This window comes from Eubalaena glacialis, chromosome 15 (genome assembly GCF_028564815.1).
Source record: "Eubalaena glacialis isolate mEubGla1 chromosome 15, mEubGla1.1.hap2.+ XY, whole genome shotgun sequence".
NCBI lineage: Eukaryota > Metazoa > Chordata > Mammalia > Artiodactyla > Balaenidae > Eubalaena > Eubalaena glacialis.
In genome coordinates this window covers 90,570,859-90,595,135 of record NC_083730.1, presented here as the reverse complement: position 1 = coordinate 90,595,135, position 24,277 = coordinate 90,570,859, and the positions used below count along the sequence as shown (strand labels likewise).

At 44.6% G+C, this 24,277-nt stretch overlaps 1 protein-coding gene across 1 annotated transcript in view; it reads right to left on the bottom strand.

Annotated features, from left to right (window-relative positions):
- GLT1D1 (glycosyltransferase 1 domain containing 1) overlaps positions 1-24,277 on the bottom strand; it is a 94,437-nt gene that overhangs the window by 11,885 nt on the left and 58,275 nt on the right. The window contains exons 9-11 of the mRNA XM_061169358.1: positions 14,278-14,321; positions 12,444-12,564; positions 5,344-5,442 (exon numbers count right to left, since the gene is read on the bottom strand). Coding sequence (XP_061025341.1) covers positions 5,344-5,442; positions 12,444-12,564; positions 14,278-14,321 — 264 coding nt within the window. The remainder of the gene's footprint in view (positions 1-5,343; positions 5,443-12,443; positions 12,565-14,277; positions 14,322-24,277) is intronic.

Here is a 24,277-nt window from a genome sequence, read left to right as displayed (position 1 = left end):
AAGACAGAAACAGACGGAGATAAAGAAAGAAGGAAAGACAGAGATGAGAGAAAGAGAGACACAGAGAGGAGGAGAGACACAGAGAGGAGGAGAGACAGGCACAGAAAACTGGGTGAGAGCCAGAGACACAGGCAGAGCCAGAGACAGAGAAAGAAGGAGAGAGAGACGCAAAGACAGAGAGAGGGAGAGTCAGAGAGTGAGAGACAGAGACAAAGGTAGAGACAGAGACATACAGAGATAGAGGGAAAAACAGAGACAGAGAAAGAAGGAAAGACAGAGACAGAGGGAGAGACAGCCACACGAGGAATCGTGCAAACGCTCTCAGGGGTGGCCGAGCAGCCATTAGGCTGAGACTTCGAGTCCCAGCCCCGTCATCTCCCGCTTAGCTTCGAAGGTAAATGCCTCACCCTCTCTGGGATCATCACAGTAACACCTGTGTGGGGTTCCCGTGAGGATTAGTAAGAGAAACGGGCAAGGTCCCTACCGTGGTGCCCGGCATACAGAGGAGGCCTGGCTGGGACCACCTGCCCCATCGCTCCCTCTCCTGGGAGCAGTGCCGCCCAGCACCCACTCTGAGCTCTGGAAATGGGGCCAGTGTGCCCGGGAACTGCATTTTTAATTATTCACTTGAATGGACTTAAACTGAAATTTTAACACTGGTGCTTGATTCAGGTATTACAAAGCTTTACAAGTCTACTTGCAACAACCTGGACATGTGAATCTACTTTTTCAGCTGCAAATGGTATGGAGTCTCAATGCAAACCAAGTATTTCGATACAAATTTAATCTCCAGAATGAGATGAGCTGGTGGGTAAAATACACACAGGATTTCAGAGCCTCGAAAAAAAAAGAATGTAAAGATCTCATTAAAAATTGTTTATATTGCACTGAAACCAACGGTCAGTTCTATGGGCAGGTGGGATGGGGAAAAGAATTGTTTATATCGATTACATGTTGAGATGATGCAAGTTTGGAGAGATGAAGCTAAATAAAATATATTATTGATATGAATTTCGTCTGTTTCTTTTTATTTTCTTTCAACGTGGCTATTAGAAAACTGTAACTCCCCTACGTGGCTGGACGCACCCCTGATCCCTAACAAATACCAGCTATGCATCTGATCCCAGCTCTTCAAGCAGACGGTCCTTACCAGCATCATTTGGTTCAGGTTCATGGCCGTCATCCCAGCATAATTATCAATAACACCCCTTTCACTCTCAAAGGTACCAGGTTTTTCAAAATGAACTATATGGTCACCCTGTGGACAAATCCATGCCAAAAAAATGCTGGACTGACTTCCATTTTAGTTCACGCAGAGTTTGCCCAGAGTTTCCTTTGGGCTTAAATGGAAATCCAACAAACACTGGACAAGCCTGCATCTGTGCTTTTACATTTCAGAGAGACTGGTTGGGGGCTTACACATCACAGTTGTATTTAACATCTAAGAACTCTAAATGTTTGGTTAAAAAGTTAAAAATTGTTTTAAGTAAAAAATAAAAAGAAGAAAGAGAGAAATGATATTTTGCATGACGCTGGCCAGATTTCACAAGGAGAACGTCTTGCTGTACTGAGCTGAATTCCACTGCTTAAACCTAAGAGCTCAGCAGACTATACAGCTCCCGAGCGGCAGCCAACGACTTCACCCAGCGGTGTACCGTGAATATGATGAACTCTGCGTCCACACAGCTTTCCTCTGAGCCCAAGGACGGGACTCCACCCCACGTGCTTTCTGCTATTCCCCAAAGACGGGCATCATTATCTGCATTTTACGGATCAAGGAGCGAGCACAGGAAGAAGAAACGTGTCCAAGATCACTCAGATTTCGAGGGGGAAAACTCAAGACCCAAGCATAGCTCTGCCCAAACAAAAGTTTGGAGGCTGATGTGTCTCCAACACGCCTTGCTTCTTCCAAACATCAAACTGTTGATTGACCATCAAAAGTCAAAGATTTAGGGCTTCCCTGGTGGCACAGTGGTTGAGAGTCTGCCTGCCAGTGCAGGGGACATGGGTTCAAGCCCTGGTCTGGGAGGATCCCACATGCCGCGGAGCAACTGGGCCCGTGAGCCACAACTACTGAGCCTGCACGTCTGGAGCCTGTGCTCCGCAACAAGAGAGGCCGCGATAGTGAGAGGCCCGCGCACCGCGATGAGGAGTGGCCCCCGCTTGCCGCAACTGGAGAAAGCCCTCACACAGAAACGAAGACCCAACACAGACAAAAATAAAATAAGTAAATAAAAAAAAAAAAAAAAAAAAAAAAAAGAACACTGGCTTCCTGAGGTTGAAGTTATTAAATAAAGTAAAAAAAAAAAAAGTCAAAGACTTAAAATGAAACAGTCTTAATAAAAGTGTAAATCCATGCTGATGGCAAAGAACAGACACCGGAACATAACACACATGCGATAAATGTTAGCTGTCATCATCATCATTATTTCAAAAGTTATGATTTTCTTTATAGTTGCCTAAAAAACAAACAGAACCTCCCAGCGAAATTAGTTTGGGCCACACTTCAAAAGTCTGTCCTTGAGAGAGAAAATGGATTCACAGTTTCTATTCAACGTCAAATGGATTTTAATTTCGAAGCTATAAAATGTAGCCATAAAATAGCTCAGTTCTTTTCTTCTTAAAAAGAATGGGATTGTCGCAGTAACCAAAAAAAAAAAAAAAAAAAATCAATGTTTAGTAGGTTTGGAAAGCTTCACTTAAATTAAGGTTTTCCGGGGCTGAGGTGTATAAAAATAGAGATTATTTTGTTCCTACCACAGCTGAATACTTTTAATCATCATTTTGTTGAAAATCCAAAGTACGATTTTTCTGCATTCGATATGTCTGTCTGTCTGTCTGTCTCTATGTATCTATCTATGTATGGATCTATGTATCTATCTATCTATGCATCTATCTACATTAACTTTATGAGGCTGACACCCTGGCATGGAAGTCCCTTCTCAATAAGTGAAATGGAGCTTTGAATACTTATTTGAATACACACTTGGAATAAACCTTGCAAACACTGGCAACAAACCAGTGGCTGATTCCGTCTGCGCTCCTGAGCCCAGATGACCGTAACCAAGGCCACTGACTTATGGAAAACGCATGTCTGCTCTGAAGCAACAGCTCCCACTCCGTGCTAGGTCGAGTCTGATCGTGACTATAAAACAAAGTCACGTGTGACATCCGCGTCAAGCACACTTTTCAAAACGTGTTAAAAAAACGCAGCCTCCCCCCAGATGAAACCTAGAGCGTTCTGTTCTTTTTAAACATCCTTTGTAAAAGTAACATTGAAGCGCTGGAAACAAAATAAGCCCACGCCTTAACGGTATGAGTGCTACGGAACTGCGTCTGATAACTCACAGGAAGCCGGTAACCTGCAGAAGTAACTTGGACGTGTCAGAGATAGGACAGTTATTTGCAAATATTGAAAGGAATGCCTTACAAGGAACGTGACATGAAGTCAGGATACCAAACTGCTCTCGTTCTAGCACTGGACCCGATACAGCCATTTATAAGTGATGGCTATTCAGACACTCACTGATAAAATTATAGTGCTCTGAAATTGAGCTATAAAATAAATAGACATTGGGTTTGGGGAGATGAAAATAAAATCTCTTTGCCCACAGGGAGACAATATTCTGCGACCTCCAGCTTGGCTGGCGTTGACGTTGAGAGATGCAGGACGTGGTAAAAAGCCACATGCCTTTGTCTGGAGGATCAGCAAGGAACCGCTACACATTCTTCATGTGCTGGTATTGTTTTAGCTTTTAGGGGTCTCGCTATTCAAAGGAGAGGCATTCGTGTTAGATGTGCCTTTTGTTAGATAATCACTGATAAGCCCCGGGCCTGCCCTTTGCGCTTTCAGTTGTTTCCCAGGTGAGCGGCTGCATCCACACAGCACCTGGTGATGCCCGACTCCCTGCAATCCCGCCCCTCCCCCAGGGAAGCTGGCTTCCATCTTGTTCGTGTGACTGTGATAAGAGGGCAGTGAAACTAGGTGACGCATAATTATACTACGGGGAAGGGGGAGCGATCTGGGATTAAATATCTGCGGTAGGAACGCTGAAAAACGGAATCTTCAAATATTGGAGTTGACCCGAGCTTTGAAGTATAAATCCCTTTATTTCTGCATATAACATGTGCCTTCGTAAAGATGATAGTGAGTAGAACCTAATTTCTAAATCTAAAGACTTGAAGAGCAAAGGATGGGCCTAAGATTCTTTTTTTGCTGCCACCGAACACGAGCCGTAGGCAGCAGCAATGGGCTCTCCTTTTGGTCATAACGGGGACCCAGAGCCCTGACCGCGTGCCGTGCCCACGGCTCAGCCCTGTATATCAACCCCTTCAGCCCACATCACACCTCTAAGAGCAAGAGTTATCATTAGCTCTTGTAATTGTACGGAGGACAAGACGGAGCTTGGAGACTCAGGCTACACGCCCTGCACAGGGTCCCAAGGGCTTCAAGTGTAGGCACATCCTTGGAACCTCAGACTCTGTGACCTGGACCCCTTCACACATGTCCTGGGAGGTCCTGGCACACAGGTGTGCCCCAGCTGACAGTGGGTCCACCAGCTGTGCCCACTGTCAGCTGCATTCACCTTTATTTTAATTTCAGATACGCACATGTATAAACACAACTGTGCCGCCTCTTCTGTACACTGCTTTGAAGGATTGCAAGGGGGCAGATACATGGCAGTCTTCTGAACACCAGGAGATGTCCTGGAAGTGTAGGATGGTATCTGAAGAGTGCCTGCTTCAGAAACCAGAAGTCTGTTTGGGAGTTTGGGGTCAGCACATGCAAACTATCGGGTTGGCCAAAAAGTAACATCTTACAGAAAAACCTGAACGAACTTTTTGGCCAGCCCAATACTATCTGTAGGACGGATAAACAAACAAGTTCTACTGTATTCAGTACGCTGTGATAAACCATCATGGTAAAGAATATGGAAAAGTACGTATATAATGTATAACTGTCACTGTGCTGTGTAGCAGAAATTAACACAATACTGTAAATTAACTATACTTCAATAAAATAAATTAAAAAAAAAAAAGAAACCAGAAACCCAAGCATATAAGAGGGGAAGGGACTGGCTCAAGGTCACGGTGATCATCACCAGCGGCCTCAGAAACAGAACTCAAGTCTCGGGTTTCTTGAAAGTCCCTAGGTTTCTTTTAGTGACACGTCCAGGCAGCTGCCCATGTGACAACAGTGACACTGCTCCACACACTCTTCTACTGATTATAGAGGGAACGCCAAGAGCTAATCACAAAGACGCAGATCACAGACTCTCGATCACCGCACACAGATGAAAGCTACTCAGACCAGGTGAACATGGGGAAGTTGCTCTTCTTTACCTGAGGGTCGGAAAACAGCAATCCTGTAACTTCGTGCTTCACCACTGCCGCGTTCCCAGGGATGTTCCTTGCCAACACAGGGACTTCCAAATCCATCGCCTAAAAGGACGAAAAGAACAAAGGAGAGGTGGGCGATCATTGTAAGAGCTTCTGCGGCCAGATGAGCCAGTCTGTGGGAGAATAACGTCTTAGCTTAACTGGACCTCTGGCACCGCACAAAAAGTACCCCAAAAGCTTGCCGAAAATGATTTCCCAATCCAAACCCCAGATTTTCCAACGACATACTGAATCTTAATGACTGACTGTATTTGCGAGTCTTGGGAAACTACATACTGTAATGGTCTGTCTGACATCGTTACTGCAATGTCACAAAGAAACCCTCTCTCTCCAAATGTTCAGTGGACACTTCTTTGGCGGCAGCGTGGAGTATACGTTTTTAACTACCATCGTTACTTTCCCCGACGAGTAATTTTCTTCCAGCGCCAGCCATAAGAATGCCACCAGGACCGCACACGTCCCTTTGGCATGGGCACAACAGTAAGAAGCACGATTTATCATTCCGATTACCCACTAGGCAGCCTTTCCAGTCCCAAAGGGCTGGGGTCAGCCAGGCTGGGGCACCCCATAGTCTGGCACAACCCGGCATCGAGGCCTCAAAAAGATGCCCAGAAGCGCGGCATGCAGTGTTGGCCTCACCCGCCCGGTAGGGGGGCACTTAGAAACATACAGGATTAGGCCAGCCCTTCCCAGCTCCATTTCAGCTCTCTACATTGACTCTCCCATGGTGACTTTCACAGGGGCCAACCCAGCTTTCATGTGACAGGTGCCTTTCAGCAGGTGAGAGGGACATCCCTTCACACCTTGGTGTCCAGAGGCAGCCCTGAGGGGATGCTATCAGCAAACCAATATTCTGGCTCTTACTATACACAAGGATGTTTTAGGCACTCCAATTCGGCAGGCGGTGTCTAATTTCACGTAATAAACAATTTGGTCACAAAGGGGTGACATCTGGTTTTCAGAAAGGTAAAGTTCCCCAATCCCAGCCGCTTAGTATATTACCATGGGAAGCTCGGACACCAAGGACTTCACGTGGCACAAACTCCACCAACGCCCAAGTGCCCAGAGCCATGTGTGACACATAGTTAAGAGCTCAACCAATGCTTGCGGATCAAATGTTCCAGAAGCATCTGAACGTAAATTAATTATATGTCGATGGTTCACACTATGATCGTCTTCTCGTCAGCAGCTTTCTTGGTGAGCGCACCTGGTCTTCCGGTTCTGTGTCGCCTGTATCTTCCCCGTACACGTTGGGTTTGAGATCCAGGCCCTGGATAGGGTCGGAGGAGAGAGGACAGCCCTCCCTTCTGCCCCCCCGAGACGATGCTGTTCCCACCATCGGGGAAGGCGGTGGAGCTGGCCGGCTGCTCGGACTGGAGCCCTCCTGCTCGTCCCCCGCTGCACAGCCCCCTCCCCAGCACCGCGACAGCCCCTCCTGGCGGCCTTTCATGGTCACAGAAGGTCTCCGAGTCGTGATATTCCGCTCTCATCGTGCAGGGTGAAAATTGGGACCTTCCACTGTCACTACATTCAGGAAACTACAAACAAGGAAACTCAGCAGCACAGGCAAAAAGTGATCCAAAATGGCCACATCTCAACATTAGGGTCCCAGGTGCTTTATGAATCCACTGGTTGGACCCTGGGTTCTGACATACCGTGGGTGCAGTCTGGTATTTTGGAGAAGGGCACAAGCCAGGACTTGTGAGACCTTGGTCTTGCCCTGGTGGAGGCTTTGCCCTCGACTAACACGGCGGGTCTCAAATTCATTGCTCATCAGTCATTCTGGGGAAACGGAGTCGAAGTTCGACACCCGGTACCGGACCTCTTCCTGGGCTCCAGTTTCATCATTTGGGAACGAGGGGCTAAACTTTCCAGAGCAAATGAAAATTTCAGATGTCATTTTGCACAAATACCACTTAGGTGGTTGATGGCTTAAGCTGACATTGACTATGTAAGTTACAGGGTCGTAATGTAGTCACAGTGAGTGAGACGACATGATGTCTGATGGCTCCTCTCCCTGCTCGTCACCCTGTTCAGGTCATTAGCGCATCAAACTGGCATGGCCCACTGTGATTCCATTTCCAGGCATCTGTCAAGGGACTGCAGAATCTTCCATGTAGATGAGACCTTCCAGGCCGTCTCATCTCACCCCACCGTCTCATTTTAGAGGGGAGGTGCGCTAGAGGTTGATCACACATGTCAGGGCACACGGCTAGCTCTGTTCTCATCGTTCTCTGTCCCAGGTGGGCCCTGGAGCATCTTCCAATACAAATGGTACATTTATCCACTGATGTCATTAAGCACCGGTGTATTTTGGAGAAACTGTGGCAGACACACAGATTGAGAGGAGATTCTATAAATACAGATATGAAGATGCAAATGTAGATCTATAAAACTGACCATCAGAGAATCTCAGAACCGGCCGATCCTGAGGGAGGACAGAGTTTATATCCCTGTTTCAGCAAATAAAAAAGATCCCGTCATCCCTCCTGTAGTACAGACTTACTTGTATATCAACCAGTGCACACCAAGCACCCAACATACAAGTAAGGCCGTGGGCCAGTGAGATCACCCATTCCTTGTCCCTCATTCAACAAATAATCATCAACCTGCAAAGGGCAAGACACAGGCGGTTTGGGTGATGAGACCAGTTGATTAAAGGCGAGTCAAAGAGGTGATACCGTATAGTAATTTAGCTTTGCTCAATCCAATGAATATTTATTGATTATTGATGGTACTAAGCTAGACTTTGGGGGAGGGTTCAAGGTTGCAGAGGATATGTTCCTTGCCTTCAAGGAAAACTGCAGTTCAGCAGAAAGGATGAAATTCAATCTGGAAATGTTGCCATTTGCAATGACATGGATGAACTTGGAGGGCATGATGCTAAGTGAAATAAGTCAGAAAGAGAAAGACAAATACTGTGTGATATCACTTACATGTGGAATCCACCCCCCCCAAAAAAAAACAAACAAAAAAGAAGCAGACTCACAGATACAGAGAACAAACTAGTGGTTACCAGTGGGGAGAGGGAAGGGGGAGGGGAAAGATAGGGGGAGGGGGTTAAGAGGTACAAACTACTACATATAAAATAAATAAGGTACTAGGATATATTGTACAGCATAGGGCATATAGCCAATATTTTATAATAACTCTTAATGGAGTATAACCTTTAAAAATTATGAATCACTATGGTGAACATCTGAAACTTATAAGGTACATCAACTATTCCTCAAAAAGAAAGAGAGAAATACAATCTGAGTCTTGAAGTTGTGAGTTGGCTGGAGGAAGATGATACTTGAATGTACTCTGAAAGCTGTATATTCAGAGAAAACTAATTTCAAAGTCCCCTCTTAAAAATAAACTGTCTTGGCCTTCCCTGGTGGCGCAGTGGTTGAGAGTCTGCCTGCCAATGCAGGGGACACGGGTTCGAGCCCTGGTCTGGGAAGATCCCACATGCCGCGGAGCAACTAGGCCCGTGAGCCACAACTACTGAGCCTGCGTGTCTGGAGCCTGTGCTCCACAACAAGAGAGGCCGCGACAGTGAGAGGCCCGCGCACCGCGATGAAGAGTGGCCCCCGCTTGCCGCAACTAGAGAAAGCCCTCGCACAGAAACGAAGACCCAACACAGCCATAAATAAATAAATAAATAAATAATTAAAAAAAAAAAAAAAAAAAGCTTTGTTGCTGGTGCACCGTCTTCAGCGGGGCTAACAGAGGTTTCCAGAGACACGGCCCCCAGTCTACACGCAGAAGAGCCTTTGGAAGCACGGCCACCAGGGCTCCGCGTCAGCACAGCCAAGAGAGCTTTTGCAGGGCGCCGTCACGCATACCGATGGTTTTTTAAGCTTCAGAGGGAATTCTGATGCACACCCTAGGTTGAAACCTCTGGGGTCCAGATTTCCTTGCAGAGAGGTCTGCGTGCATTTCAGTGGCCTTAACTGGGCATATGTCCAGCACCATGATCACTGCTTGTCATGTGGGGATGCGGCGGGTCCGAGGGCTCCATTGATGTGCACGCACAGTGCATTCGGATCTGACACCACGGAGTTTAGAGCGTTTCTCGACAGGGACGCCAGTGGCATCTTGGGGACAGACCTTTGACGCAAAGACCGTCCTGCACGTTGAAAAATACTTTGCCTGTCTGCACTCCCTCCCCGCCAAACTAAATGCCAGTAGCAGCCTCCTAGTTGTGACAACTCCAAAAGCCCTCCCGTTTTAAAAGTGGGAAGGGCACAGCTCGGCCCCACACACTTTTGAAATTAGCCAAAATGACACAGGGTCACAGTTGTCCTTGAAAAGCCCTGAAATGAATCTTTCATCACTAGGTCCTGGGCCTGGAAGCTAAGAGCCCAAGAATTACCTTCTTACTGCTCTTTGCTTTAGAAGATGCCTTCCTCTCCTCTGGGCAGTGAAAACTTTGACCTGGAGGTTGGGGGCGTGTGTGTGTGTGCTCCAGGGCAGGGAGGAGAGCCCAGTGAGGAAGAGTGGGATAAGCAAATAACTTTCTGGGACTTCCCCGGCGGTCCAGAGGTCAGGACTCCGTGCTTCCACTGCAGGGGGCCCAGGTTCGATCCCTGGTCGGGGAACTAAGATGCCGCATGCCACATGGCCAAAACAAAACAAAAATTAATGATAATAATAGTTTTTTGTATTCTTCTAATTCTGTGTAGAGTTCAACTCCATAATAAGCCCAAACTTGAAACAACAGATTCGTTGTAGGGATGTCCACTCTACTGCCCGGGCATCCAGCTAACGCTTGATTTTTGGAGTTTATCAGCGAAAGAAAAGAAGTGTGTCATAGCAAATGGATTTTCATATGCTTCCATGACAAAACAAAGCTAATTCTGAAAGGTCAAAGGATCCCTTCCTTCAAAAGTGATATGCACTTATTCTGTGATTAACCACTTTGGTTCTTTGAATTGATTCTAATGAAATCCACCCTCCAGGACTCCTCTAAAATCAGTTTCATTCAAAACCCTCAGCCCAAAGGTTATTTTGGAATTTTCAGAAGGAACACAGTGTCGACATTTGAAGGCAGACAGAATTGCTAACAGCTGCCTTTCCTTTGAAGTAAATGAAATTTGACAGCAATTCATCTGCAATGAACCGCTGTGTGTGCTGGTTATAAAATCATTCCCAAATTCCACTTTACCTTTTCTTAAGAAGTTGGGGGAGAAAAAAATGTGTATTTACATACAAAGGAGCGATTCAGCAATGGCTTGAGGATGTGGTACTGTAAGAATGTACATTTTTAAAGCTAACAGGGAGAGTACAATGTATCGCTCCAGTGGCTCTAGTCGAAAGCTGATTCTAAACCACAACCGAGATTAATGCTAATCATTAGGCTTAGACTGAGGTATTGAGGTATGCAACATCTGGCTGAAGATGAACACGTTACAAATCCAAGCTCTGTGCTTTGAAAGCTTCTGAACACTGGAATTACAGGCGTCAGTATATACTACCCCTGCCCACAATACTTTGTTTTTGGTTTTCTTTGTTGCTTTTTTAAATGATGCCACATTCACAGAAAATATGAGGCATGAGACAGCAGTCATTTCTTAAATTTAGGGAGCGTGATTTTTTTTCCTGCTTTAATTATTTACCATGGTCTCTGAAACACTGAAATTCACAAATTGTAACTTTGGCTGGTAAATTCAACTAGCATCCAAAGGAATAAATGGATGTTACAAATACTTATGATAAAATAATAGCAGCGCTCTAAGTAGACCCTGAAGTAAGAAACCAGCGTCCTGAGAAAGGGGATGTGAAACACGATTTAAAGACCTGGAGGGCCAATCGCCAAATGTTTCTGTTTCTACAGCAAGTTTTACCATGCGCTAACCAAGAGGACTTACAAGGCATCTATTGTGTGAGAACTAAAGGAGATTCCATGCGAGGGATGGCTTGTGATTTAATGATATGAAGAAAATCCAGCACTGAAAGCTGGTTATGACGGGAGGGACAGAGTCTCCTCTTTGCTAAGATCACTCTTGAAAAGGAACCCAGTGTGCTGTGAACCGACAGCAAAATAAGGGAAAGGAAAATCCTTTTGCATTAGAGGCACGCTGGGGATTACTTAGGTCACCAGCACGAAGCAGTTTAAGATATCCTGGTAAGACACCCCATCACGTAAAACGCTCAGTGAGGAGAAGAGATTGCAAAGGGCTGTGAGGTTGGATTAAGTCCCTCTAACCCAAGAGCTGATACACTCAATCCAGAGGCTGCCAGGATCAAGGGCAGGGGCTTTTTATTTCAGCCTCTCCCTGCAAAACACAGATAACTCCAGCAACAGACTGCAGGGCTGTGCTGGGCTGTGCACACTTAGCCCAAGTAGCGTAAGAGATTTTCAGAGCTGAACAGCAGACAGAGAGATGAGGTCCACCCTCATCCCCACCGCCTTGTACATCTGCAACTACTCTCCTCCGTGTAGGAAGCCCCACCCCCCCTGCCATGTGCACAAGCCCAACCCTTTCTTTCTTTTTCTCTTTGGCTGCACCAGTGCCTGCGGGATCTTTGTTCCCCAACCAGGGATCGAACTTGTGCCACCCAACCAGGGATAGAACTCTTGCCCCCTGCAGTGGAAGCACAGAGTCTTAACCACTGGACCGCCAGGGAAATCCAAGCCCAACCCTTTCTTATCCCCTAAATTCTGGGATCATAGGACACACTGAAAAGAGGGAGAAGAAATCAAGACAAAAGGAGGCTCCCTACAAAACACACCTTCACCCCACATCCTGTCCCGACTCTTCATAGCCTCAGCCGCCTTCCCGTTGAAGCTAAGTGGCAAGTCAGAGAGGCGACACTGTCTTAGTTTTATTTCAATTTGTAGCTGGCAAGGAAAAATGGCAAGGAGAAAGAAAATAGTATTCTTAAGTCCCAGACAGAACTTAAAAAGGACTTGAGAACTCCCGAGGAAATGCCGTTTCACTTTGTTAGCTTTGAGAAGGGCACAACTTTATTGACAAAGGCATCACCTCCATAACTGAGAAAAGGGGTGATGGACAATTTCATATTTCCACTTTCAGTACCCGTTAGATCATTACCTCCAGGATTGCGGCTGACATGCCTTCAGAGACAGAGCTATTCACCACCGCGAAGCAATTCTTCACGACCGCGTGGAGGTCTTCCTGAGCCATCTCCCCGATCAATCGTACCCCAGCGGTCCTGGAACAACAGGGAGCAGAAAGACAGCTTACGGCTGGGAATCTTACGGGGAGGGGCTGGGAGAAGGGGAGACGACGATTTTGGAGAAATACCCTAGATCCACAGGGAAGCATTACTGCTAAAGGATTCAATACAGAAAACCATACTGGAGTGAGAATCTATTCTATATCCATCCCTGATAAGAGAGAGAGGAAACCTGTTAACACACCCGCTGTCATTCTGAAGCCCTCTGACCAAGGAGACACGTGCTTCTCAGATACTGGACGTCAGAGATACAGCTCTTGCCATTTTTTCTCTGAATGATTTAGAAAACAAACGTTTCCTAATAATGCAACCTTTCTTCAAATTCTTTTTTTAAAGATACACAGAAAGAGAATCATAGATGTATCATAAACAGAGAGAAATAGTAAAATAGAGAAACTCAACCAATACCCAGGTTCCCAGCACTTTGTCACATAGGTTTTGCCTTGTTTTCTTTTTTTTTTTCACCCAAAAATACAGACATTCTTCCCCATCCCCTACCCCTCTCCACCAGTCTCAGGATTTTGAGGTTATCCTTTCACATAATTGGTTATACTTTTACATACATGGATTCTGTATCTATGAGCAACATAAAGACACCTGATTGCATATGGGGATGAAATCAGTTTCCCAGTCCCCTGGGGTGATGGTGTAGCCAGTGAGAGAAGCTGGAATCCTGAGGGTGTGAGGAAATTCACATAAAAAGGGGCTGACCCAGGGCTTCCCTGGTGGCGCAGTGGTTGAGACTCTGCCTGCCAATGCAGGGGACACGGGTTCGAGCCCTGGTCTGGGAAGATCCCACATGCCGCGGAGCAACTAGGCCCGTGAGCCACAACTACTGTGCCTGCGCGTCTGGAGCCTGTGCTCCGCAACAAGAGGGGCCGCAACAGTGAAAGGCCCGCGCACCGCGATGAAGAGTGGCCCCTGCTTGCTGCAACTAGAGAAAGCCCTCGCACAGAAACGAAGACCCAACACAGCCAAAAATAAAATAAATTAATTAAAAAAAAAAAAAAAAGGGGGCTGACCCAAATGGGAGGTAACCCTTCTGGCTCTTCCCCTTCCCCATCTCCCCACTTAAAATTCGGAATGTGATGCGTGAGTTCTACAGCCACTGTCACCTTAGGGATGGAAGCCACAGGTAGGGACCACAGGACAGCAAGACAAGAGCTGAAGTCTTACTTGGTCCTGGACCAATGACCTCAGATTTTTTTATGTGAGCAGTTAAGCCCCAGGGTGTGTAAGCCAGTGTTATTGGGTTACTGACAGACAAATGCAATTGATAACAAAGACTCTGACAAATTGCCCTCTAAAGGGGTGGCAGCAATTTTCACCCTCACCAGCAGATGTTTTAAGTCTTTTCAGTTTTGGCCAATGTGATCAGTGACAATTGTAACCTCAAAGTGGGTTTCCTGGGAATTTCCTGACCTAGTGAGGCTGCACGTCTTCACACGTGTGTCCATGCTGCCGCCCCTTAGGGAACTGCTGATGCTTCTAGGATATCAGCTTCCTGGCTTGTAAATGGGGAAAATAATAGCGCCTAGGATGGCACAGGATCACCCTGCTCGCACAGGTGATTAAAGGAGGAATTATTAGTAAACTGCTGGGAACAGAGCCTGGGACACGGTGAGTGCTGGGAACTGGGATCATTTATCAGTCACTAGGTTTCCTCTCCTGCAAAACACCTACACTTACCTCTTTACTTTGGCTTTTACTTCCCTTGTGAACACTGGATCAACCTGAAAAGAGACAAAGATGAATTTTAGGAAAAGCCGGAAATGAATCTAAGTCTCAAGAGAATTGCAGATTATGGCAACAGAGCCAAACGTAACAATTCAGAAAGGGAAAAAACAAATCAAATAGGAAACAATACCCCTGAGTCCAGCTACTACAAAGTAATAAGGAAAAGAGAAGGACTGGAGAGAAAGTTTAAAGAAATATACATATAGAGTCGTCTGTCAGTATCCACAGGGGGTTGGTGCCAGGACCCCTTCAGATACCAAAATCCGCGGATGCTCAAGTCCCTTATATAAGATGGTGTAGTACTTGCATATAACCTACGCACACCCTCCTGTATACTTTAAATCCCTCTAGATTACTTACAATACGAATATAATATAAATGCAATGGAATAGTTGCCAATGCACAGCAAATTCAAGTTTTGTTTTTTGGAACTTTCTGGAATTTTTTTTCTGAATATTTTCAATCCATGGTTGGTTGAATCCACAAATGCAGAACCCACAGATACAGGGGGCCAACTGTATTCCTGTTTCCTGTTTGGCCTGTAAGATAAGAGCCTGGTGAAGCCCCAGGTACAAAAGCGCAAGAGCCGTCCACCCAACTTAAGGTCTTGAAACAGAAGTCATTTATCGTCAAGGGAAAATCTGACAACACAACACTTCAATGAAAGGATTGTCTGGTTCATTACAGTGGTAGATTTTGTCATAAAACCTTTGAGGCAGAAGGAGTTGGAACCCTTGGTACATCTAAGACAAAGGATCTGACCACATTAAAATTTTATTTCTAACAGGGAGCCTTCCCAGACACACAATTTTAAAGCCAAGGGCACATCCATGAGCTGATACATGGGAAACAAAATGTGGTCTGTCCATACAATGAAATATTATTCAGCCACAAAAAGGAATGAAGTACTGATTTATGCTACAACGTGGATGAACCTTGAAAACAAGATGCTAAGTGAAAGAAGCCAGACACAGAAGGCCATGCATTGTGGCTCTTCTTATGTGAAATGCCCAGAATAGACAATTCCATAGAGAAAGAAAGTAGAGTAGTTGTTGCTAGGGGCTGGGGGGGTGGGGAGAATGGGGAATGACTGCTAATGAGTGTGGGATTTTTGAGGGGGTGATGAAAATGTTCCAGAATTAGATAGGAGTGATGGTAGCAACACTTTGTGACTATACGAAAAACCACTGGATTATATACTTTAAAATGGCGCATTTTATGGCATACGAATTATATTTCAAGTTTTAAAAAGCCAAGTCCAGGTCTTCCCTGGTGGCACAGTGGTTAAGAATCCGCCTGCCAACGCAGGGGACAGGGGTTCGAGCCCTGGTCCGGGAAGATCCCACATGCCGCGGAGCAACTAAGCCCGTGCACCGCAACTACTGAGCTTGCGCTCTAGAGCCCGCAAGCCACAACTATTGAGCCCGCGAGCCACAACTACTGAAGCCCATGCGCCTAGAATCTATGCTCCGCAACAAGAGAAGCCACCGCAATGAGAAGCCCACGCACCGCAACGAAGAGTAGCCCCTGCTCGCCGCAACTAGAGCAAAGCCCACGCGTAGCAACGAAGACACAACCCAGCCAAAAATAAAAAATAAATTAATTAATTAAAAAACCAAGTCCAACTTTTTAATTAGTTACAATCTAATAAGCTTGAGTCTGCATTTCACTCCTATTTCACATCTGGAGGAAATGTGTCTTTTGGGACAGGCACCGTGTTTTGTCCTATTGCATCCCTGGTGGTCAATATGTTTGTTGAATTAATGCAAAAATTAATAGCAGTGTTTTCAAGCTGATACGCTATACCAACATTTTTGATGCCATGTGTTTTTAAGCAAACTTGTATGTAGATATCCAGAGGCCAGAAAGAGAGGCGGTACAGGCTGAGAGGGGCTCTGGAGACAGATCACCTGGGTGAAATCCCCCCAAAAACCAGTCACTAGCCACATAGCTGTGCATACATTAATGGACGTCTCTGGGCCTTGGGTTCTTCATCTCGTAAAATGAGAAACACGTTCAGCGCTTACAACTATTTCTGAGACATAGTAACTGCTATACGAGTAGTAGAAGAAAACAGTTAAATATCAAAGCCCTTCTAAAAAGAATAAGAATGAAAGCTGCAGATTGCACCACTAATACAAAAATATGTATACACTTAATCTCAAATGTGTACGTTCCCAGTGACACTGCCACACTTCTCAGCAAGAGAAAGACACCTGAACACCTGAAGGTAAGCATCGTATCCACGGAGAAGCACACCTTATTCCCAACCATCAGAAGCCAAACTATAATACTCTTCGTGCACAATGAGCTCTTCTCAGGTAAATTTACTTACTGAGGTACCAAGAGGATCTTAAGGGATACTTTCCCATCTGTCACAGCGTTCCCATAAGCCTAGTTAGGATGGAGCTGCAGAATATATTCATCACATCTGGTTCATCTAACTGCAAACTCTTCAGTGAAACAATCAATAGACTGGTTTTGCCCTGCACCACCCCTCCACTGGTTTTACTAACAATGAAAACAATTTTAAAATAACTGACAAAATATTCTTAAATTTATGCACGTGTAAGACAAAATTCTAAACGTGTCTTCAAAGATAGAGGCAGATGAGGGTGTAAACACATTTTACGAAGGCAGTGTCTGCCGGCTTGTCCTGTTACTGCTGATGAGCTTAGAAGTGAAAGCAGATTCAATTTCTATTCTCATTCACACTTCACCAGTAGGTACCAGGAATTACAAACCAAGTCAGTTTAATGAATATGATATACCTAGAGAGTTTATCATACTAACTGAATAATTTTGTGTTTTCCAGAAACTTCATTTAAGTTCCATTTGGCAAGGAAATGCTGTGTGTGTGTGTGTAACCCCAAATCCTTCAAACTACTCATACGCCTGAGATGTATCCCAAGGAACCAGAAATGCAAAGCACACTTACATCCCCGAGATCATGACATCACTTTGACGGTGAACACAGCAAATCTGGATGCCTAAAGAAATTGAAATTATTCCTAGACTTTTTTTATAGCTTAATTTATTTTAAAAACAAACTTGCAGGAACAGTACAGAAGACACAAACCACTAAACACATGTATGTAAAGCAACTCAGAAAAGTGTAGTGAATGGATGGAATCTACCGTACGATTAAAATGCTGCAAAGACCATTTAGTTGCCATCAGCTGGAAATTTACTTGTTTTAAATATCATATGATATCGCTTTATACGGAATCTATAAAAATGATACAAACGAACTTATTTACAAAACAGAAATAGACTCACAGACATAGAAAACAAAACTATGGTTACCAAAGAGGAAAGGGAGGAGGGGAGGGATAAATTAGGAGTTTGGTATTAATAGATACACACTACTATATATAAAATAGGTAAACAACAAGGTCCTACTTTATAGCATGGGGAACTATACTCAATATCTTGTAATAATCTATAATGGAAAAGAATCTAAAAAAGAACAGAGATACATGTATGTATATATGTATAACTGAACCACTGTGCTGTACACCTGAAACTAACACAACATTGCAAATCAACTATATTTCAATAAAAATTTTTAAAAACAGAAATTTACTTGCTTTAAGAAAATCCAAACGCTGGCATTATCCAGAATATTTTAACAGGTTTATTTATAATTTTTATAAAATTCAACTTCTGAAACTTGTTTGCTGAAACATTATGACCTGAATTACCGTCTCTGCTTTTACATTAAAAATTCACATACAGGGGCTTCCCTGGTGGCGCAGTGGTTGAGAATCTGCCTGCCGATGCAGGGGACACGGGTTCGAGCCCTGGTCTGGGAAGGTCCCACATGCCGCGGAGCAACTAGGCCCGTGAGCCACAATTACTGAGCCTGCGCGTCTGGAGCCTGTGCTCCGCAACAAGAGAGGCTGCGATAGTGAGAGGACCGTGTACCGCGATGAAGAGTGGCCCCCGCTCGCCGCAACTAGAGAAAGCCCTCGCACAGAAACGAAGACCCAACACAGCCAAAAATAAATAAATAAATAATAATTAAAAAAAAAATTCACATACAAAATGAAAATGAAAAAACTGCCAATCCCTGATTTCTGCCCTCTATTTTTCCACTCAACAATCATACACTTAGGTACCTTTTGCATCCATTGGGGGGAAAAAAATCTAACGTTCAGAACTATCAAACAAGAAGAGAATTTTTTTTAAACAATGAAAGGTTTCCCATCTGAGTTGTCTTAGGCATGTTCTCGCTGTAAGCAGCATGCTGGCTGGATGTCCTTTGGCCTAACTATTACACATTGGGCATGGATCGCATACAGGCTGGTGTCTTCCAAAAAGACAACCAGACGGGCCTTGCTGGCCTCTCGCAAAGCACGGGTAGCTGCACTCTGAAAGTGCAGATCTGTTTGGAAGTTCTGAGCAGTTTCTCGCACCAGACACGGGAAGGAATGCCTGCCAATCAGAAGTTCAGTGGACGTGATAACGTCTTTTTTCCGCAAGCTGCTACAGTCCTGTAACGATGAGTTTCTTCACCTCTCCCAGTACAGGGTGCACTCTTTTTATTTTATTTTATTGAAGTATTGTTGATTTACAATGTTGTGTTAATTTCTGCTGTATAGCAAAGTGATCCAGTTATATATATATATATATATATATATATATATATATATATGTATATATATGTAATCTTCATATTCTTTTCCATGATGGTTTGTCACAAGACACTGAACACAGTTCCCTGTGCTCTACAGTAGGACCTTGTTGTTTATCCATTCTATATGTAATAGTTTGCATCTGCTAATCCCAACCTCCTACTCCATCCCTCCTCCACCCCCCAACTTCCCGCCCCCGCCCGCCCCGGCAACCACAAGTCTGTTCTCTGTGTCTGAGCTAATTTCTGTTTTGAAAATAAGTTCATCTGTGTTATACTTTAATTCCACACATAAGGGATATCATATGATATTTGTCTTTGTCTGACTTACTTCACTTAGTATGATAATCTCTAGGTCCATCCATGTTGCTGCAAATGGCATTATTTCGTTCTTTTTTATGGCTGCGTAATATTCCATTGTATATATATATAACCACGTCTTCTTTATCCATTCATCTGTCAATGGACATTTAGGCTGTTTCCATGTCTTGGCTACTGTGAACAGTGCTGCTATGAACATAAGGGTGCGTGTACCTTTTTGAATTATAGTTTTTTCCAGATACATGCCCAGGAGTGGGATTGCTGGATCATGTGGTAGCTCTATTTTTAGCTTTTTAAGAAACCTACATACTGTTCTCCATTCCCACCAACTGTGTAGGAGGGTTCCCTTTTCTCCATACCTTCTCCAGCATTATGATTTGTAGACTTTTTGATGATGGCCATTCTGACCAGTGTGAGGTGGTACCTCATTGTAGTTTTGATTTGCATTTCTCTAATAGTTAGCAATGTTGAGCATCTTTTCATGTACCTGTTGGCCATCTGTATGCCTTCTTTGGAGAAATGTCTCTTTAGGTCTTCAGGGAGAACTCTCGCAAGAGGCTTTTTTAGTCAGTTGCTTCCTGGGGGCTTCACCCTCCGTGGACTTGCAGGCAGTCATTTTTGCAGGAGCCACTGTACAGAGACCTCCTTACTCGGCCCCCTTGTCCTTAGGCTGGAGCTCTGCAAGCTATGGGCAACAGTGGGGTTATAGAGGGACACAAGGAGCTACAAACACAATGCTATTGCTAGAAAGATCTTTAAAGAATAAACTCAAAGCCCTCCATGATTTATTGCTTACTGCTGTTATTAACAGTCAGTACTCACTCGCTGCTTACTCTGGGCCTAAGCTACGCCAAGTCCTATGTGTGCATTACTTCTTGCCAACAATCCTGCAATCATTATCCCCACTTTAGGAGGGAGGACAGTGGAGCTCAGAGAGCTGGTGTAACTTAGCCAGGATCACACAGCTAGGAAGGTGCTGGGGCAGGAGTCAAACTCAGGCAGTCTGACTCTGGAGATGGCACTCTTACCCAAGTTCCACTGCCCCTCTGGTTTCTACTCAAAGGATTTTTATCATATAGTTTATACAAAGCACATGTGGGTTACGGAACCCCTCCCTACTTACTTATTTATGTAACAGGGAAGAACAAATCTGACTCCATATTGGATCTGTTTCTTTTACTTTAACTTTTGTATTCTACTGCTTTTGCTACAAGTTAAGAATGTTGCCTGTAGCCTGAAATATACAAGAGCCCATTCTTAAAGCTATAACACTTTTCCATTCATAGGGAGATAAAAAGCTGCAGAACAGAGAATAACATTTGTCTTGTTGGAAGTTTACAGGAACAGCCTGATCTGACTTTCCCGGACAGCTGCAAGAACAAAGGATTCCAAGAAGTTTGTGACAACCAACCACACCCCCTCCACTTTTTAGTATAAAAGAAGCCTGAATTCTAACTCAGGTAAGATGGTTCTTTGGGACGCTAGGCCACCATCTTTTCGGTCTGCTGGCTTTCCGAATAAAGTTGCTGTTCCTTGCCCCAGCTACTCGTTTCTTGATTTACTGGCCTGTCGTGCGGCAATCAGTATGAGCATGGACTCCGTAACCTTTACTCTCCACTTCTCACCTCTCTCCTAATTGCATGTTTTCCTCTCCACCAGGAATGCCACCCTCCATCCCTAAAACCCATTCATCCCCCAAGGCACAGACAAATGTCACCTTTCGGAGAAACTTTGCCCAGTTATCCAAACCAGAAGTAACATCTCCTCCCAAACTCCCACCAAAAGTGGGTCTACTTTTTGGGGTACTTGTCCATCTCTTCTCCTTAGACATGTTCATTTTCCTCCCAAGGTCATGCTAGTTCTATACTGGCTCTACCTTTCCATTTCCCACTTCTGATCCTTTCCATTCAAATTATCCTAAACCATTGAATTGCATTATAACCCTAACATCCTGTCATGAAAAGATAAACAGTGCAATGAAAGGCTTCTTTTGGCAATTCACATTAATTCTGACATGCATGTTTTACTTGTGATAAATTTTAGTTAGAAATTCTTCGTTTTTAATTTTTTTAAAATAAATTTATTTTTGGCTGCATTGGGTCTTTGGTGCTGCGCGCGGGCTTTCTCTAGTTGTGGCGAGTGGGGGCTGCTCTTCGTTGTGGTGCGCGGACTTCTCATTGCGGTGGCTTCTCTTGTTGCGAAGCACGGGCTCTAGGCACATGGGCTTCAGTAGTTGTGGCTTGCAGGCTTGGTAGTTGTGTTTCACGGGCTTAGTTGCTCCGCGGCATGTGGGATCTTCCCGGACCAGGGCTTGAACCCGTGTCCCCTGCATTGGCAGGCAGATTCTTAACCACTGCGCCACCAGGGAAGCCCCGTTGTTTTTAATTTTTTTAACACTTTTCTGCTCTCATGATTAACTATTTAGGGGAAAAGAATTCATGAAGGGAAAAAAATTTTCTTTACAAGACAGCTGAAATACCTAACCCTTTAACTAAAATTTTGAAGGTATAACAACAGCAAGTTTCAAGTTGAAAGTACAAACTGCATTAAACTTTTCTGGGTGTGTCTTCCGCATCAGTTCATTTTCAAATCTCTTAGTGAAGCCAAGGGGAACAAAACACAAGGCAAGGAAAAAAGAAGGGTAGATATTTTTATTTAATGAAAGCACATGTTATGAAATTTTAAAAAGTGAAAACACTGCAAGTAGCAAAGAAAATTCTCATTTCCTCCTTCTGAGCTTATTTACTTTCCAGCAAAGTATATTGTCTCAACTCCCAGGCTTAAGGAAAATCATCTTTGATATACGAAATTATGGTGGAAAGTCATTAAGCTGTCATGCTGGAGCCGAATGTTCCTACCACACTGCTTACCAAAGAGTATCAGAAAATGCACCCACTCCAGGCCCCCCCGCCCCCCGCAAGCAGAAACCACATGCTTTGCCGAGATGGTTGGACCAAGAGATCAAAGAAGCTTTAAGAGAAAACCAATGCCTTAAACCATTCTGCAGCTAAAACAGAATTCTAGCATGTCAACACAGAAAGGAAACATCAGCACAGAAAGTTCTTTCATGTAATGCCCGTACAATGCCGCCTACGAACCAGGCGCTGGGCCAAGTATGCACTCATTTTGGCCTCTCAAGAAACGATGAGGCAGGTTACGTTTTCTTATTCACACCCACTTTACAGATGGGGAAAACTGAGGCCCGGAGCAGTGAAGTGCACCCAGCTAGCACACAACCACTCTACTACACAGCCATGCAAGACTACACTTTGCCTGACACAGATGATGCAATCTTGGTCCAAAGGTGTTAACTAACTTGCCAGCAGTAAACAGTAATGAAGGATTAGATAGATTTCACAGGGGACTGAGATCCCGCTTTTGAAATGTTCTTGCTAAGAATGACCACAGAAGGAAACATACGTATCGCATCTAAAATACAAAGCACACACAAGAACATTTACTCTCCTATTTTATAAATCATTGGCAGAAAGGTAATGCCATTCAAAAAGCAGAGCAATACTATTCCAAAGAAGAGTGTGATAATTGCCTTCTGAGCCCGGCCATTGGACACGGCAGGAACCAACGTGAATGCTGTATGCAGTCCAGGCCCTGGGCTCCCCTGTCCTGGCAGACACACCTCTAGCCTGCACTGACTCTGTTAGTTAATATGTCCTGAAAAAGAGCTCAGCCTATTATTAGGGAATAATCGCAGTGCATGCTGCAGTGATTCCCTCTCTCTCTGTCCACGTCTCTGCACGGAGCCTGGTCAGATCCGAGACCCCAGTGAAGACCTGGCTACGCAGCTCAGCCAGTGAGTGCCCCCTTGGATGCCGCATCAGTCCAGCTTCAGCCCGAGGGAATTTATTAGGAGGTGACAAAGGCTACTAAGAGAATTGTTGGGGAGGCTGAAGACCAGGTTTGGCTGCATCCATTTCTTAGTCTCTGGATCATTCCCTTCAAGGTCCACGGTCCAGCGTGGGTTACCTCCGCCAGTTTGTAAGGAGGGGAGCAGGCACCCGATCCCACTTCCACCAGACCACATGCAGTGGGAGGAGGTGAGGAAGACGCCCAGACGAAGCAGCGGAAGAGGTGAAATGGATGCCAAATAGTCAAAGCAAAAAATCGATGAGCGCGGCATATGCGGATTACCTGTTTGTTTTTATGAGTGATCAAACAAGAACTGAATACTTTCATAGGTCACTTAATGGAAATCAATGTGGCCATTATGTTTGGTCCCTGGTGTTTACTCAGTGATTTTCCCTCAGGGAAAGAGTGTTCTTGGCAGTGAAAATGGTGCTCAGCTGTTATTTAATGTAGCAATTACCCCTTATTGTGTCATCCTTTGACGCAATATGCTGACGTTTGTGAGCAAACCTTCAATAGGCTTGGATATCTTCATTTACTTCCGTGTTCATTTACATGAACCGTATGTATATCGTTGTGTATATGTACCTTCATATGTATATGTATGAATACATATACACATATGCATATAATTGTATGTATATTGTCTGGGAGGAAGAAATTTTCCTCTCCCCTTCGAGGTTCTTCTGGCTAGTCTAAGAATTAAATTGACGTGAGACAGATGAACAGGAGAAAAATCAAACACAAGTTTAATTACATGTATACATGGGAGAGACCCAGGAAAACTAAGTTATCAGCTAAAGACAGAAGAGGATGTGGAGGGTAGGGTTTTGGGACCTCAAAGTGAAGGAAGGCAATTCACATGGAGATGGAAAAGCAAATGTTTGGTGAACAAATGTTTGCTGGGGCAGGCAGAGACAATGGGGCACAGAGAGGAATTTAACAAACAGACCTTGATGGGTTCCTCCCTGTCTCCACACCTAGTTCATACTGTGGTTACCTATGGTGATGCTCCCTTCCTGGTCCTCAATCGACATTCTCTGGGCAGTTAGGGGGAGGGTCAAAGGTTCTTCCTGAGTCTTTTGGGCCTTGATTGTTTACAGCTAGAAATAATAATAAATAATAATCCGC